Here is a 17,554-nt window from a genome sequence, read left to right on the forward strand (position 1 = left end):
TTTAAATTTTTAAAACAAGTGCTGATTTCATATACAACTCTTCTCTGATCCTACTATGGCCTCGTCTTCCGCTTTCTTGTCACGTGCAGCTCCTTTTTTAGCCCCAAACCTTACTCTTGTGATCTCTATCAAGGTTGACAGCTCAAATCATCTTCTTTGGATTTCTCAATTTCTTTTGATTTTTCGTAGCCTTGATCTGATCGGCATTGTTGATGGTACCGATCCTTGCCTTCAGAAATATCAACTTGATTCTAAAGGAAATGCCACTACTACAATAAGTCCAGATTTTGTTCTCTGGCAAAAGAAATATCAGCATCTCTTGTATGGTTGTATTGCTTAAATGCCGCACTTTCTAATGCAGTTCTCTCCTTTGTGTATGATCTAAATACCACCCAACACTGATATCATAGTTCAAGTTTATCAATAATCTCAAACCTAACAATCCGTAGAAAAAATAGGTTGTCGTTGCTCCAACCCAGAGCCCGATGTGTGAGAGGGAGATTATTGAGGTTATCCCACATTGGTTGTGAAATGGGCTAGTGGTCATTTTATAAGTGTGAGGAAAAACCTCACATCTTGAACTAACTTTTGGGGTTAAGAGAGGCACACGACCACCCAACACAATTATTAGGATTGGCCTACATTAGTTATGAAAGGGGCTGATGGTCAGTTTATAAGTATAAGAGAAAGTCTCACCTCTTGAGCTAGCTTCTGAGGTTGAGAAAAATGCCCACCACCCAAGATTGGTACCAGAGTAGAGTTCTTGAGTTCGAATCCTAACTCTATACTCTACTGTATTTAATTAAATATTTTACGTGTTAAACTCATTCATTGAGGAGAGGTCTGGCTGGCCAACACGTGAGGAAACTATTAAGATATAAAATAAATAATAAAATTTATAGTTTTTCGTTAATTTAAAGTTTTGAAATAAATGATAATTTTATAGGAAGCCAGATTGGAAAAAATGCCCAATCAGGTTTTAGATTCTGTTAAAGCCGTACCATGACACTGTTGATTGCGTAAGCAAGACAGTAGTGCTCCTGAAAATCAGAAATTGAAACAAAAATTAAAACAATAACAGAAAATAACAAAACTAAGGCATCGTTTGTAGGAAGCATTGGTCTCTCAGCCAACTGTATTAAAGCAGTGTGCTAACCTCCCCACAGCAGTGAGCTAGCGCTCCACAACAACTGAACTGTTGGGTACTACCAATTACCAAGCCTACACATCTGGACCACAGGAGAGAGGGAGGACCAATTCTATTCGGCCCAGGCCCACCCACTTCATTCAGTGGCTACGGACAAAGAATCTAAGCCCTCGTCTTTTTCTTTTTCTTTTATAACAAAATTAGGTTGACTTGCCTGCATCATGTGCCACTCCTCAAATTCATCTAACAAATCCAGCCGTTCAATCCTAATCAACAAACGTCACAGATGAGCCTCTTTCAAGGAAGTTTTAGAAAGTGTAGAAAAAAGAAGACACAAAGAAAGAGGGAGAGAAGTATCCTTTACATCCTACTAGAAACAAAAAACTTTAGAACCTCATAAAGAAGATGTGATTCAATTATCTCAAAACCATAGGATATTGGTACAACAATAAAAAAATTTAAGATCAAAGGAATCAGGGTATAGCTAAAATCAGGGAAAAAAAAGTTCCTAACAGCATGAGGCAGAGATTCTCCTTTCCAAAAAGTTCCTAAGGGCAGGAAGCATAGATACTTCTTTCAGCCCTAACTTTCAGAGAGAAAAAGATAAAACATATAATATGAGGTTATTACATGTGAAAAAAACATATAATACAAGACTCTTGCATGTATTGATGATCTTCGAATATTGGCACAAAACTGGAACATTGGCATGCACAAATTTCATTGTGAAGAGACACATGACAAAAAATTAACATCAAGTTGGTTAGTTGAAGTAGGATAAGTTGGATTGCAACAACAAAGGAAGATCCGCAGCAGTGAAATTTCTGTAAAACTCTCACTTGCAAAACTCTATCATGTCGAAAACCAGTTACAAAACAAGCAACAGGGCAAATACTGAGGTGCAAAGATGGAAAATATAATACTTGGATGTTTACATATGAAGTCTGTATGAGATGTTGGGGGGAAAAATGAGAAACTGTATGTGAACATATTTTTCATAATATTTTAAGCAACCATATAATACTATGATCATGAATGGCAATTAGAAGAAGCCAGGAGTGCCAAGAAAAAATTGGCAACCTAAAGTCAAAGAAAAGGAATGAGTAGAAAATGTTTTTGCAGTCCAGACAACTATAGCCTGGGTTGAATCTGGATCTAGGTTTATTAAAATGCATTCTTACTAAATTTTTAATGTGTTTTATATGCTTCTGAAAAATTGGGCAGTTAATGTCTACTAGCATTTTTCTATTATCTTCTTCTGTTTTGCTCATGTAATGATCGAAGCTCCATCATTATTTACCAATGGTGATAACCATCGTGCCATGGAGGTTTATGTTATATTCTCTGTTCTGTCTTCAAGGGTTCCTCCACACTATGGGGCTTGATGAAATCAGCTTATCTGCATCATACCTGGGATCCATATAAGCCACAGCTATGATATCAACTAATTTTTGTATATCACGAAGATCAATGGGGAGTAGCTTGTAGACTAAGCCCTTCTCCTCTCTCTGCAAAGCAAGACATGAACACTAGTTTTAGCCGAACAATTTAAATGCCCTATTGTATGTGTGGCCAACAAACTTTAAAGAGCTTAAGTTACAGATGCATTGTAGGCGTAACTATAGAAGAAAATCATAAAATAGAATCGGCAATTCATTTCCAACAAGTGTATGATTGATTGAAAAGCCACTGCAGTTCACTGCAGTTCTCACTGCAGTGCCGCTTGTATCGCACAAAGCCAAGAAGGTGATGACCTTTTAAAAATGGCACAATCTGTGCCTTCCAAAGTAAATAATTATCAATCGTAAGTTTGACGGTGATAAATTGAGAATGAATGAGAAGTAGTGACAGTGGGAGGGGAATCAGGAGTTGCCATGGGAAGAAGATGAGAGAAAAAATAAATAAATGGACGTGTGTCCTTCTAACCTGGCTCTGATACCATACTGAAGAGAGAAATGATGCAGAGCATCAGTTGTTTGTAAAAAGGCCTTATAGAGAAAGTGACAGTGAATGTAATGACTGCATATTTTCATATCTCTCAATGTACTGCAGATTACAATATATAGGCATTTCAGCCATAACAGAATTCCTACAAATACAATGCCAGCACACACTTTCTGTTACAACAATAAATTTCTAGACGATTCAATTTTGTTCTCTTGAAATATTCTCTCATTCTTCTAGAGTATTCTCTGAAGTCTGCAACCACACGGCAGGTATTGCTGCTGCCTTAACAGGCACCAATACATAACAAACCAAATGGGAAGTCCAATGGCATATGCAGATTCAGTCAGCTAATATGGGAAAAGTGCAAAATGGGTGAACACAAAACTAGTTTCCAGCCAAGATCAAACGAACTCATGACCACCGTTTTGGGGTCTTTGGTAGCTAATGTATCACAAAGAGGTAAATTAAATTTCCATCGCTGAATTTCAGTCATATTTATGATTTTGTGAGAGGCCAGAGGCCCAGAAGTCAATCTGTTTCCGGTACAAACTCAGTTTCACAGTCGCAATTAATGAGTGGCAGATGACTTTATTTGATAATATCTTTAGTAATCTCGTGGAAAACTGCTACTCTGAATTTCATTTACAGTAGCTGGCCATAGCTTACTATTGTATTGAAGAATGAAGTTGAAGTAATCTTTCCATCTTGCTTTAATGTTATAAGACCAAAAACAATATATGGCAATCAAACAAATACTTCAGAAAATAGAATATACACTTGTTTTCACGTTTTCCTTGTCACTTTTTATATTTATATTTGGGTGTTCTTTGGTATACGTCCTGTTTACATAGGCTATTCCTTTTGCCCTTTTCAATAAAATCTTCCATTACTCATAAAAAAAGTATGTACACTGCGCACCATAATTTAGTATAGAGAGTATATTAGAGGTTACTTATAAAAAAAGAAGAGTATATTAGAGGTTAGTTGACTGTCAGATGACCAGAATGGCATAAGCACTCCCAAAGTACAGAGGCCAGTGACAAATTTTCTTCAATAACTATCGTTGCAATAATCAAGATAACTTTTTTGATAAGTAACAATAAAGAAGATAATAATAATTATATAGTCCATGGTAACCACATTTTCAGGTAAATATATTGCAATCTACCATGAACATCAGCAAACATTTCTTGTAATTACTCAACTCAATTCCTGAAATCACAATAAACCATATCTTACACTTAATTGGCACATTTGCCTCCCCACCCCACCTCTTCTTTTTCTCTTCTCGAAAGGAAAATGATCTATATGGCAATATGTTAAGCACCAGATGTTAAGGTGCCATTTTCCTGCAATTTTCTCCCCTTTTTTACCATGTCATTACCATATGTTATACATAACAATAAAAGAAATGGGCAATTATGAGATTTCAAAACAGATAAAACCCATTAAGCGAAAATTCAATCAAGAATCCACGGGGCTACCTCTTGAGAGTGATGCTGCTCCACTAACTTTGTCTATCAACTGACTATAACTTTCAATAAGTTCCACCCTTTTACTGGTTACCTAACAATCAAAGACCACAGAACCACTTATCCAAAGAGGACCATACAACTTTCTTGCATGATATAAATAAATTTAGTGAAATACATCAAGCTGTAGGCAACTGTCATTACCCTTTTAGACAGATGGCTAACTATCAACTGAAGTAAAAGAAGATTGGATCTTGCTGGAATGGATTGGTTAACATAAGCTTCTTCCCCGTGCTATACATTTAAAAACCAAACAAAAAAACTAAGCTAGTGTATTGCTACCAAACTCGTGGTATAATAATTAATTTGTTAAATTTGCACCTCTTTGAAATTCAGTTCCACATATAGAGATGGTACTTTCCGCTCATCCTGCCACAAAAAAAAAAACCCAATCATACCTCAGACATTAACCTTTAGAGGGGGAAAGTATCACTTGCCTGAAACTAACTGACAGCACAACAATTTGCAAAATGTCATTAGATTTCACATCTATTTAAAGCATATAACAAACAAATCATAAGAGATAAAACATGCGGGATGCTGGGAAATGAATGCAACCCTTAATTTCATAATGTGCAAAACTTATCATGAGATCACAAAGAAACTCAGGAACCTGCAACTTAAAAAATGTCGTATCAAAGCCAGCTCCAAGGGACAATATCTGTTTCATTGTGCGAGCTTTTCAATCCGTATTTCTTTCACAATCAAGAAACTGATAGAGAAGCTTCCGGAGAGCAGCCCAACGGGCAAAGTAACCTTAATACGTGCAAAACCAAAATAAAAAATATTCACTGAATTACTAACAATAGCAAAAGAACGACCATCATGCCAAAATTGTATACTGCATGCTGTTGCAGGCTTGCAGCTAATAAATCATACCACGGTTAATAAACGGAGATCTCCTCACAGGCCTTACAAATAAATGGATGTTGTCATCTTTCATGTACCCTTTTTGACACTTTTAGCAATATGTTTAACCGTTGCTAGTATTCTCTAGAGCAACATCATAGAACAATTCCGATTTATTAAAAATTCTAAAATCATAAAATTCGACATATACTCCAACAACACGCATGTACTATGTAGACACGTACGTATCAAATTAAGATTCGTTAGATTTTCCAGAGTAAACAATTCTTAAATCCTTGCCATTATTTTCAACTAAAATGCTAAGATCTTGTAACACACAACATAATAAGTCAATAGAATCAAAATTCAAAGCCATTTCATAATAGAACAGTGCTTGAGTCTAAAGTCATTGTTACTAATTTCCAGCATATTTCAAGCCCAAGCAAGCTATATATCAGAATAGTACCAAGTAACACGTGCAACTAATGCGCCGTTTGGTTGGTGAACAATTTAAGAAAGACAAAAAGGAAACGTATCAAAATTCTGTTTTCCTCTAGATTTTCCCATTTGTCCTCACGTTTTCTCGGGAAACAATCAGAAAGTGTAGGGAAAAAAATCAAATAAACAGTATCACTAGAACAAATACTTTGGAGGTGAACATGAACATGTTCAGAAATAAATGAGAGGAAAAAACGCGATTGTGAGATAATAAGGTGTGAAATGAAGCTTACAACTCGAGAGAAGTAGATAGAATAGGGAGGAGAAGATGAAGGTTACAGGCCGTCGCTTCGTTGTTTGTGGCCTGAACTGCTGCTGCTCTGTTGCTGTGGCCAGAATCAGTACTGCTTCGCCATTTCTCCGTTTTCTTTATTTTCTCATATATATTATATTATAGAGTCCGTTTTCTGTTTTGACTAATCCTATTTATTGTGGATCAATTTTCTAAATTTCGTACGAATTGATATACTTTGAAATTTAAACTAATCTCAACTCATTATTATAATTTTTAAAAATTTTAATATAAAATATAATAAATAATTTAATTTTTTTAAATCTCAAAATAATAATAATATTAAAAAATAATATTCTAACAATATTTTATTATCTTAACTCAACTCAATTTAACATCCAAACACGATAAACCATGTCGAGAAAAAATCATGATGATTAAAATAATAGTAAATAGTATTTTTTTTAATTCAACTCGATTAATTTTTTAAACGAGTTTCTGTCGAATATAAAATTATAATTAATTATTAAATAATACAATTCGTATAAAATATAATTCAACTGATATAAATTTATATAAATTCAAATATTTATTATTTTATATAATTATCTAATCTACATATAGTTCTCAAATAGGAACGGCTCGTGCAAACTCATACAATTATATTTAAAAAAAAATTACAATAATATCTTTTTTAAAATGATATTTTTTCTCTTTTCATTCCCATTCATCAATGAGACTGCATACGCAATCTTCTACTAGAGTTACAAATAGAATTTCTCTTAACTTTATGATGAGATTATTTTAAATATGTAAAGTAATAATAGGAAGTCATGTCTTTGATGTCGTGGGTGTTTTTTTAATCTTGTGAATATTGTCATATCTACTCTATTATAATAAGTAGCTATTTATCTATAAATTGTAACTTTTGTTATTTTTTTGTTAAGTCTTGATTTATCAAAAGACCCTTAAAACTTTTGATTATTTGACGTGTAACATCCTTGTAGAATTTAATGAGTGATTATATTTATTAAAAGGTCATTAAAACTCTTGACCATTTGACGTATAGCTCCCTTGTAAAATTTAATAAAGAATCATGTTTTACCAAATGACCCATAATAGATTATAATTAATATTAATATTGAATATTATTAATTTGATTAGAATATAATTATTATTAATAGTTTAATTAGTAGAACTATAAAATGTGATAAAATTTAAAAATTTTAAAAATTATTAAATTAATAATAGTTTATTATTATATAGAGAGTAAATAGATAATCCAATATAGATGCAGACTAATGCTCATACTTTGCTGAAGTTTAGATTTTTTTTTAATCTTAATTTTTTGTCTTTATTTAACCTTGTATTTTCTTTTCTCAGACAAACAAGCTACTGACCTTTTTACTTTTTTCTATTTAAATCATTATATCAGGTGCACTCTGAGGCTAACGTACCCGAAGCCATTTCTGTGTGTATATATATATATATATATATATATGGTATATATTTTTTTGTGTTAATGTGATAGTATATATAAATATTTACAAAAATTCAAATTTTGTTTGTTAAATTTTTTAAATGATGTTACAAGATATAATAAAAATATTATATTTTGTTAAAGAAAAGTGTTAGGTCTACATATAAATTTACAGACCAAAACTTTTAAAATGACTTAGTTTTATGCGATATATCAAATTTATTTTACAATAAAAATAGTTTTACAATATGATATGTCATGATAAGTTTTGACCATTCACTATTCATTTGAACTTATTCGTTGACATCCCAATTAGATCTAGAGGGAAATTAAAAAAATTTATTGCAATATATTTTTTAATTAGTTTTTGGACTAAGTATTTCTTAAAAGTAAAGCCAATTGGTCCCTATAACTATGAACATAAGTACCTTTACAAGTTACAGCTAATGCCTTACAATTAACTATTGCTTTGTGTTTGGATGAAAAAATCCACCTCCCCTTCTATATCTTTGACAAAAAGCATAAACAAAGAAGATTGAGAAGTGGCCTAGCTCAAATTACCCAAGAAATGGCAACCAAGCCCATCCATTTTGGTGGCGAACATGTGCCTGGTTTTTTCAATAAAAAAAAATTACACATAATTTAAGTTATGCATTTTATTTTTTTGAGTAATAATACTCTTCATCTCAATCGTTATTACTCCCGTCATATTTGAAACAGTATCTTCTATCAACCACTTAAGTTTCGTTTGAATTCAAAATTCATCTCAACTCATCTCATCTTATCATTATAATTTTTTTAAATTTTCACATAAAATATAATAAATAATTCAATTTTTTTAAATTTCAAAACAACTTTCTCAAATTGTACACAAAATATAATAAATAATTAAACTTTTATTCTACTATTCACAAACTATCTCAACTCATTTATGAATCTAAACAACTCCTAAAACAATACTCATTTAAAATAGATTATATCACAAAATGTGATCGAAGATGATAAGAATTAGAAAAAAAAAATTATATATACCACAATATTTATTTAAAATTTCTTTCAAAATTATATATACCATAATATTCATCCTTTATTTAATATTTTTTGTTATGATATTAAATAATTAGTTTGAAAGTGAAATATATTAAATAATTTTTAAAAGTTTTGATACAATCATAGGAGAAGTTATCGGGATGCGGCAAAAATATGTGTATTGTTTATTGAGCGGTGCTACTCTGTCGTTAGAGTGCACTCCATTTTACTGTTAGTTTAAAATTTATTTTTTATATTTTTTTAATTTTTTTATTCATATTTTTTTATCATTTTAAAATAGTTTTTAAAAATATAAAAATATATCAATATACTAATAGTTATTTTTTTAACTTAATTTTAACTATTAAGTAAAAGAAATTAAAAAAAAAATTAAAATACAGGAGGTGTTAAAATGAGAGGGCAAATGGAGTAGACAATATAGCATTTTTCTTGTTTCATTAGGCTCTGTTTAGATATAAAAATAGTTTCATCTCATCTCATCTTATCATTATAATTTTTATAAATTTTCACATAAAATATAATAAAAAATTTAATTTTTTTAAATTTTAAAATAAAAATAATATTAAAAAATATTATAATAATATATTATTCAATTTATTTAAAACTATCTCATCTAATTTTATCTCATTATCAAATCAATATGATGCTCATATTTGTTTCTTTCGCCATAAATAAGTATTAATCAATAAAATTGGATTACTCTCCTTAGGAAAAAAACATTCAAAATTCTTTTAACTTAAAAAAATAAATTAGTAAATTAAAACCAGCCCAAAAAAAGAGAGGCAAGGGACAAACCTCATGTCGTGACTCTGTCCCTCAAGACTCTCCGAATACAAGCTCTGCGTAGCAGAGTAGTACAGTACGTAGTCTGCACAATTAAGGGGCGTTCACAGATCCCTCAAACCCAAAATCCTCATCCACCTCACAAACTTCGAACCCTGATAAGCCCTAATCTCTCGCTCACCTTTCTCACGGATACGCTTTTCATCGCTGTGTGATTTCTGTTTTGTAGAATTTAATCTGTATTTTTTTTTTTTTTTTTGGTTTGCGGGAAACGAAAAGCAAAATAATATGGACATAGAGGAAAAGCAAGCGGACCTCATAGACCATTTTGTTAAGCAAGCGTCGGCTCTCCAGGGCTCGGCCCTTGGGCCTCTCGTCGCCGAGGCCACCTCGCACCCTTCCCTCTTTGCCTTCTCCGAGATTCTCACCGTTCCCTCCATACTCCAGGTTCGTGTTCCGCTCTCTGCACTGTTTGGTTGCCGAGAAAACAATGGAAAGAGATTAATAATCGTTTTTAGTTAAATGATTTTTGAAAAAAAACAGGTGCACTTCTTTTTTCTTTAAGTGATACCGATATTTGTTCTTCGTGGATCGATACATAGCAATGACCTGTTATTTGATTTAATCTTCTTTTAGCTTGTATTTTCTTTTTGTTATGATGGAGTTTTTCACGGGTAGGTTTCCGTGAGAATTGGTGCTGAGGCAAAAACTAGAAAAGAAAGGTTCCTTTGATGCCGAGGCAAAAACTAGAAAAGAAAGGTTCATTTGATGCCGATTAATGTTTGACTACCTTTTGTTGCGTCACCTTTTTTCCTTTTTCCATTTTTTTGTAAGACTTTGTTTATGCTAGATCTGGCATTCTCTTTTGATTATTGCTCTCGGGTTCGTTAGCGGTATAATTGATGAATTTATGTGAATTTGATGGCTTTGTTCTTATTTTTATTCGAGAGTGCCAAGTATTGTTGAAGTTATTCCTTCGCTAAAAAAAAAACAATAAAACAGAGGATTCTGAAATGTTATGATGGTAAATGAAATTTCTGCTATATATTTCGTTCTATCTAATGAACCATTGTCAAGAAGTTTGTAAGTAGATAGTGTAGATTAATAATGGTCTTACTGATCTGTTCTCGTTGGATTTTTTTTGGTAACATGTTGCATGATGGGACTCTTCCTTTATTGTTTTTTCGATGTTCCATTTGATTTCATTTCATCACTCTTGTGTTGTTGGAAAGGTTTTATTCTTTTTTATTGCTTGTGATTGTAGTTTTCCCTTTTCTTGATATTGTTGGGTTGAAGGCCTTGAGGCATCAGGTTATTCAGTATGAAGTAAATTCATTTCTGGATTTTAACTATAAATGTGTATAGGTTGAAGGAACGGCAAATTCTGTATACCTTGACGTGCTTCGTTTGTTTGCTCATGGCACCTGGAGTGATTACAAACGTAAGCATATTAAATCTTGCTTGATTTTAGTATTTGTGTTCCTTTTTGTTGCTCCCTAACTTTTGGTTTGACTCATAACAACTTTCATTAAATTATGATAAGATTGTAAGAGTGAGGTAACCTTCTAATGATAACTGTGATAAGTTATTTTTTCTTTCTGTACAAGAGACAGCATTAAATGACTATCTCTTTAAAAGATGAGTTTACAGAGATGGACAAGTAATATGGGGTGTAGGGGGAGTTTGTAAGATACTGGGGCATTAAAAGAAAGAAAAAGAGAAGAAAACAAGCTCTCCTTTTTTTTCCCTGTCAGATTTCATGAAGGAAAGGTGAATAAAGTGCCTCACTTCCTGGTTTTGAGAAGTGGCCTGTAAAATGTTAAAAAAATGTCCTTACTTTTGTTGCTTTTCAGTTTTCTTTTTTATGTTGCAACTATAATAATTTCAGTGAGTTTTTGCCCTTAGTTAACCCCTAGGGGTTGGCTCAAGTGGTAAAGGCCTTGGGTTTGGGGGTATACTCCCCCAGATCTAAGGTTCAAATCCCATTGGGTGCAAACAATTTCTAGGGGCCATCGAACTGGGGATTTTCCCCTTGAATTACCCCGAGGTGCATTTTTTGCAGGAAACTCTTTGTCGAGGGCCTGTGTGCCCCTGGGATTAGTTGGGATGCTGTTCCTGGACACTCGGTGCCAATAAAAAAAACTTTTTTGCTCTTAGTTGGGATATTTGGTCTATTGTTTTTTTTTCCTCGGAGTTTCTGTAAAAAAGAGGTACGAATGTTCATTTTTGGGTGAAATCTATATTTTGCATATCCATATTTTTGAAAATATGAGATAAATGTGAAGATTTATTACAGATGTTAGTCTCCCAATAATTTTATATAATTAATAAATAGTTGACTTAAGAACCCAAGAGGATGATATGTAATCTCAAGAAACAAAGTTGATATGTTTGATGGTGTGTGCCAGCCCTCGTGATCTATTAGTTTTTGTTCCTACCTTTTTCCCCACATACCAGCCAGATGCTGGCTAGAATGTTTAAACTACAAGATACTGCCTTTCACCTTAAGCTATATGAACTCTCAAAACATTGAGGAGTATATAAAATGTCTTGTGAAATCATTGGGTCTACAACTGTTTACCTTAACAAAGGGAAACAACATAGTGAATGATATGGCAATAAACTAACGAAAGCTCATTGGACATTATCATGGTAATATTTGTTCTATTAATGTTTTAATAATTTTGTGCCCTTAAGCTTTACCTCTGAGCTGTGCTTCTGCAAGACATAATTTGTTGAAATTTTTGTTGTAGGTATCTCTGGCCGTCTTCCGCAATTGGTCCCTGAACAAACCCTCAAACTGAAACAACTTACTGTACTAACACTGGCTGAGACAAACAAGGTACCTTAACTTCCAAATTCTTTTAATTTATTAAAAATATATATTTTTGAACAGTCTAATTTACCTGCCTGATTGAGTGATAATGGTTACTGTGCCATGTTTTTTTATTTCCAACAATCCTCGTTTGTTTACACAGATGGGATGTGATGAAAGTTGAAAGTTAAATGAAATATTGTTAGAATATTATTTTTTAATATTATTTTTGTACTTATAAAAAAAATATATATATTATTTTTGTTTTGGGATTTGAAAAAGTTGAATTATTTATTGTATTTTGTGTGGGAGTTTGGAAAAGTTGTAATGATGAGATGAGATAAGATGAAATGAAATGGTTTGTGTAAACAAACGAGGCCTTAGTCATCTTAAATATTTCCTGAAACGGAAGTCAACTTGCAACCTAGTTCAGACAGGTTGCTTGGCTAGGATTCCTGTAATATATAGGGAAAGTTTTCGATCCAAGGTCATTTTTGCAAGAAAAATGAATTCTGGTTAAATGCTGGAATGGTATTAAATCAAAGTTAAGGTGAGAGTTTTGAGTTGCAGCACCCTTTCTTATTAAGTAAGAAATTCATGTCACTTAAGGCTTCATTGCCCTGAATCCTGGGCAGATTTGGCAAATAGTTTGTACGTATTCCCAGATTAGATATTGAGATATTTCTGATTTACTTGTTCTTTTTTATTATTCTGGAATCTTTATTTTCAACCTTCCTCCTGTTTAACTTCTTCCGGATGCATTGCACATGTTTTCTGTGTGCCTCTTGCGTACATATGTTATGGGGAAGACCCATATAGGTAATAGTAATTCAGATGTGTTCCCTTCTTGTTGAATTAGGTGTCTTCTTTCTCTCATGCCTTTTCATCTGAGTCTAGGTGTTTATTTCTTTCTCAGGTTCTACCCTACGATCAGCTAATGAAGGAGTTAGATGTCACAAATGTACGTGAACTTGAAGATTTCCTAATCAATGAGTGCATGTATGCGGTAGGTATTCTTCCTTCCTATTTCCATGCCGCTGTTCCATTATAATGACCTACTATATTGGGACATGATCTTAACTGCTGCGCAAACACGGTCGTCTGGTGGGGAAACAGGGTTCTCATTTCTATAGAGGTTTGTATATTCAGTGGGATGATAATCACTACAGTAGTTAGTTAATATCACCAAAATTTTAGTTTATAGTTATTTTATTTGTATTAGATTTTTTTTTAGGTATGCTATGTTTCCATGATGAAGTGTAACTATATGTTGTTTGCATAATATCATACTTTCAATGCCCAGAAACGGTGTTCAAATGCTCTAATCATGTTATGATGGTTACTCTTTTCTGTCACTTATTTACACTGGAGCCTGTGCTTTGCACCTTGTGCCTTTCTAAAGCTAGTTTGCTCTTTACATCAATTGTTTTACTAAAATAATTGATAAATCAAATAACAGTACCTTTTGTTATATATATATTAACATGATTTTGAATATTTATTTTTTTAATAAGTAAGCAATTGTATTAATAGAAAAGGCATAGCCCAAGTACAAGGCATAATTCTTTTGAATATGCACAAGGCATAACTCTTTTTTGATAAGTAATATGCAGAAAGCATAATAATTTGGTAGGTCCAATTTTTTTTTAAGAGTTCACCAATTAAGGAATTTTTTACCAAACACAAACTTCTTGTGATCCCATTTCATTTAAATAAATCTTCTTCTTTTGGATGATCCCATCTCACTTGAGTAAACTATAATGCCCCTAATTAGAACTCCAATTCCCACACAGCATTGAGGATATTCTGGTCGTTCAATTCTTGGCATCAATTTCATTCGTAATTTTACGGATGATATCTTAAAGTAGTTCAGACATAATAACTATAACTGGGTAAGATGGAGAGAAGGCATGATGAGAATGTGCTGATTGTTTCATTGATATTTATTGCTATTAGGGCATAGTCAGAGGGAAGCTGGATCAGTTGCGAAGATGCTTTGAGGTTTGAGCTCATTGCCATTGTCTCTCTTTAAGTTGCTATTTTTTTCCTTTTTGTTTTTTCCTTATTTGTTTTTAAATTTGTTTATATTTGTGTATTGCAGGTTCAATTTGCAGCAGGGAGGGATCTGAGACCTGGTCAACTCGGGAGCATGATACAGACACTGTCAAACTGGTATGTTTCTGGTTCAAACAGCATTTGCCCAGCTTTATTATTTACTAAGTTTTTATTTAAGATAATTGTTCTCATATTTGTCAGTATTATGTCTAATATTACTACTAATCATAAAAAGTATTTGGTCTAAAATTTATTTATACACGTTGATAGGTTGGCTACATCGGATAATTTACTCCTGTCAATTCAAGAGAAGATTAAATGGGCTGATAGTATGGGTGAGTTGGACAAGAAGCACGGGAAGGAGGTTCAAGATAGGGTGGAAGAAGTAAAGAAGTCCCTTTCACTCAAGGTCAGTTAAATCTAGTTTCATATTTGAGTCATTTTTTTCCATAATTTAACATTACATCTGAATGCTAAAGATAGGATATCCCATGGAATGAAATTGTCTTATTTCTCCATTTAATTATTTTAGAAATATCATTTAACTCGCCTATCAAAAGAGAAATATTCATTTAACTTACAGCTCTATGCTCATTTAAGGTGCAATCGATCTGTGATTAAAACACTGGTCATAAATCACTTGGCCAAGTGGGTTTTTTTTAGAGAGAGAGAGAGAGAGAGAGTTGATTGGATATTGAAACTGAATTGGTATAAAATCGTCACGTTCCATAATAACTGAGGGATACAATTGTAGTTATGTTATGTTTTTATTTTTTTTTTATTTTTAGGTCCTCTTCTAAGCCCAAGGGGGCGTCACAAATCAAAACATCAGGGAGTCCCATGGTTTTAGGGTTTATGAACGAGGTATAAATTTGCCTTGAAAATATCATTAGGCGATCAAAGTTGGAACCCTCTGGTTTGTACAACTGCCTGTGTTTTATGATATGCTTCTTTTTATCTCCCGTAGCCACAATGTTATTAGATTAGAGTGCTTATTTGATTGTTGGGGATATGTTTGGTCGATGTGTCTTACTTACGTTGTGGCAGAAGTTACACACTGTAAGCAGGCCGACGCTGACTTCCGAGGGCATGAGGAGATCTACTCTGAACCTGGTGGAGTGATGGACTATGAGGAAGACCGAAGTCGTCCAAAGAGGTAATTTAATACACATTGTCACTTCGGTGATTCTGCATCAATGAATTTATGGTCAAAGATTTGATATGATGGTGTGTTTTCATTATTATTTCAACTATTGATTTATTTACCGCCAGTCTTGAGTCGATTGGTTATGTCAATGTTCTCCTTTTTTCAATTGCTTCCTATGCAATAACTCTTATCAGTAATATGGGCTCCTAAATTAATTGTCATAGTACAGTGCTCAAAAGTTACATTTGAACTTCTCAGCTTCTTTGTTTGTTTCCATTTTAATTCAACGTGAAGAGTTATGGCTTAATCAACAAATGGGGAAGCGACTTAATTATAGTTTCATTCTATTTATCAGTTTATAAAATCAATTATACCAAAAAGTCTACTGTTTGATCAACAACATGAAAACGCAGGAGGCGGCATCCGATACCTTGAACACATGGATAGAGGGAGCTCATGGGATTGTCATTTAGGCAACCCGCCTGATTTATTCAGTTCATGGAATTCCGGCAGGGGATATGATCCCATGTTTGGGAGCAATGTTTACTTGGCGAACTTGTCATTGATGCTTTAAACTAATGTTTTGAAATTCACTAGCTTGTATTCCTGAGTTGGCAAGAACTAGATCAGATTTGGTGGTGCGGCTCTTTTTCTTTTTTGTTTTTTCCATGTAGTTTGGTAATTTGTGCTATTTGATGCTGTTATTAAATCCATATGTATTGCTTTGAAAATAGCTGGCATATACTATATACTATATACTACATTCAGATTCTCTCTGGCTTCCTAGTTTCATGTTTACCGTCTTAGCTACCATTTTTTTGCAGTTATCCAGTTTGCAGATCTAATTTGTTGTTTTTCCATCCTAAATCTTTTAACATAGCCAACTCCATTTTTGAATTTGATACCCCGTGTTTTTAATATTTATGCTTCTAATCCCACCTAGTGGTAAGGGCGAATTTGTGTGCACGAGCTCCATGTAACAGGTTCAATTTCCCTCTAATCAAACTGCGATTTAAGTGGGAAGCCATGAGAGTTTCTGTGCTAGTCTTCCCATAGGTTTAGGTTCTATGACTATGAGCGAGTCTTTAAGGGTTCTGTCGTGGCCATATTCGTTTATATTTATGCTTCTAATCTAATCTTATTTAGTTTATATTTGAAAGTCAAATTCGTTCTCGCTATTACATCATGAGGGATGATGATATTGATCCAACATAACCAACCCGACGTCAATAGCATACCTTAAACAAAGGAAACAAAAATGAAGAAGGTAGAAAAAGCCATGTGGTCCGCGTCTTACCTACTTTTAACGGTGAGTCATCATCCCTTATAATATATTAATGCGTCATGTTACAATTCTGTTATATATAATTATTTTTGTATATTCATTATGCATTTTGTTAAGGAAAATATTTATACACAATATTTTTTTACAATATTTTATGTAATTATATTTTAAATGAAGAGTATTTTTATAAAACATCTTATAAAAGTAATATTATTTTATAAAAATACATTCATTTTATAATATTATTTTGTAATATATTTTAGAATGTATTATAAAAAATATGCACAAAAGTTATTCTCTTGAACTTTTTTTTTTTGAAAACGATGCAAGAAGCATTCTTTAATTAGTCACGTGTTTTTCATGTCTGGATAATTATGATTATTGCCTAATTAATTTAATAGGATGGTCGAATATTATATGGGTAATGTTAAATATAAATTTTAAATAGATAAATCTCATATAAAAAGTCTTTTATAAAATAATAAGTCTCATTAATAAATAATAATTTTTTTATACTTTTTTAAAATAAAATTTACTTTTTTTATAAAAATTTGTATAGGATTTATCTATCTAAAACTGAAATCATTTCTCATATTTATATAGAAAACGGTTTTCAAAGGTATGGGCCCCCACTATGGGGGTGAGAGTTGATAGTGGTGAGGACCATTTTTGACAAATTTATTTCCTGACACGTGTGAAACGAATTGTAATACTCGGAAAAGTAGGTGAAATCA

At 32.7% G+C, this 17,554-nt stretch overlaps 2 protein-coding genes across 5 annotated transcripts; one reads left to right on the top strand and one right to left on the bottom strand.

The window, feature by feature from the left end:
- Positions 1 to 1,532: 1,532 nt before the first annotated feature.
- Positions 1,533 to 6,382, bottom strand: LOC121241643 (leucine carboxyl methyltransferase 1 homolog). Of its 2 annotated transcripts, XM_041139505.1 has the most exons (6): positions 6,207 to 6,382; positions 5,509 to 5,619; positions 5,240 to 5,402; positions 4,579 to 4,660; positions 4,334 to 4,443; positions 1,533 to 2,655 (listed from the first exon to the last, which is right to left on the bottom strand). In XM_041139505.1, the coding sequence occupies exons 3-6, from the start codon at positions 5,294 to 5,296 to the stop codon at positions 2,503 to 2,505; spliced, it is 402 nt and encodes a 133-aa protein (XP_040995439.1). In that variant the 5' UTR covers positions 5,297 to 5,402; positions 5,509 to 5,619; positions 6,207 to 6,382; the 3' UTR covers positions 1,533 to 2,502. The 2 variants fall into 2 exon arrangements, with proteins under 2 accessions (XP_040995439.1, XP_040995440.1); XM_041139506.1 differs by lacking the exon at positions 5,509 to 5,619 and having other exon boundaries at positions 5,240 to 5,399.
- A 3,157-nt stretch (positions 6,383 to 9,539) lies between these two features.
- LOC121241634 (COP9 signalosome complex subunit 7-like) lies at positions 9,540 to 16,307 on the top strand. 3 transcript variants are annotated; one of them, XM_041139491.1, is made up of 9 exons: positions 9,540 to 9,965; positions 10,884 to 10,959; positions 12,272 to 12,360; positions 13,250 to 13,339; positions 14,290 to 14,334; positions 14,435 to 14,505; positions 14,659 to 14,797; positions 15,456 to 15,544; positions 15,949 to 16,307. In XM_041139491.1, the coding sequence occupies exons 1-9, from the start codon at positions 9,807 to 9,809 to the stop codon at positions 15,968 to 15,970; spliced, it is 780 nt and encodes a 259-aa protein (XP_040995425.1). In that variant the 5' UTR covers positions 9,540 to 9,806; the 3' UTR covers positions 15,971 to 16,307. The 3 variants fall into 3 exon arrangements, with proteins under 3 accessions (XP_040995425.1, XP_040995426.1, XP_040995427.1); XM_041139492.1 differs by having other exon boundaries at positions 15,436 to 15,544; positions 15,949 to 16,087; XM_041139493.1 differs by having other exon boundaries at positions 15,439 to 15,544; positions 15,949 to 16,087.
- Positions 16,308 to 17,554: the final 1,247 nt, after the last annotated feature.

The sequence above is a fragment of the Juglans microcarpa x Juglans regia genome, chromosome 7S (assembly GCF_004785595.1).
Source record: "Juglans microcarpa x Juglans regia isolate MS1-56 chromosome 7S, Jm3101_v1.0, whole genome shotgun sequence".
NCBI lineage: Eukaryota > Viridiplantae > Streptophyta > Magnoliopsida > Fagales > Juglandaceae > Juglans > Juglans microcarpa x Juglans regia.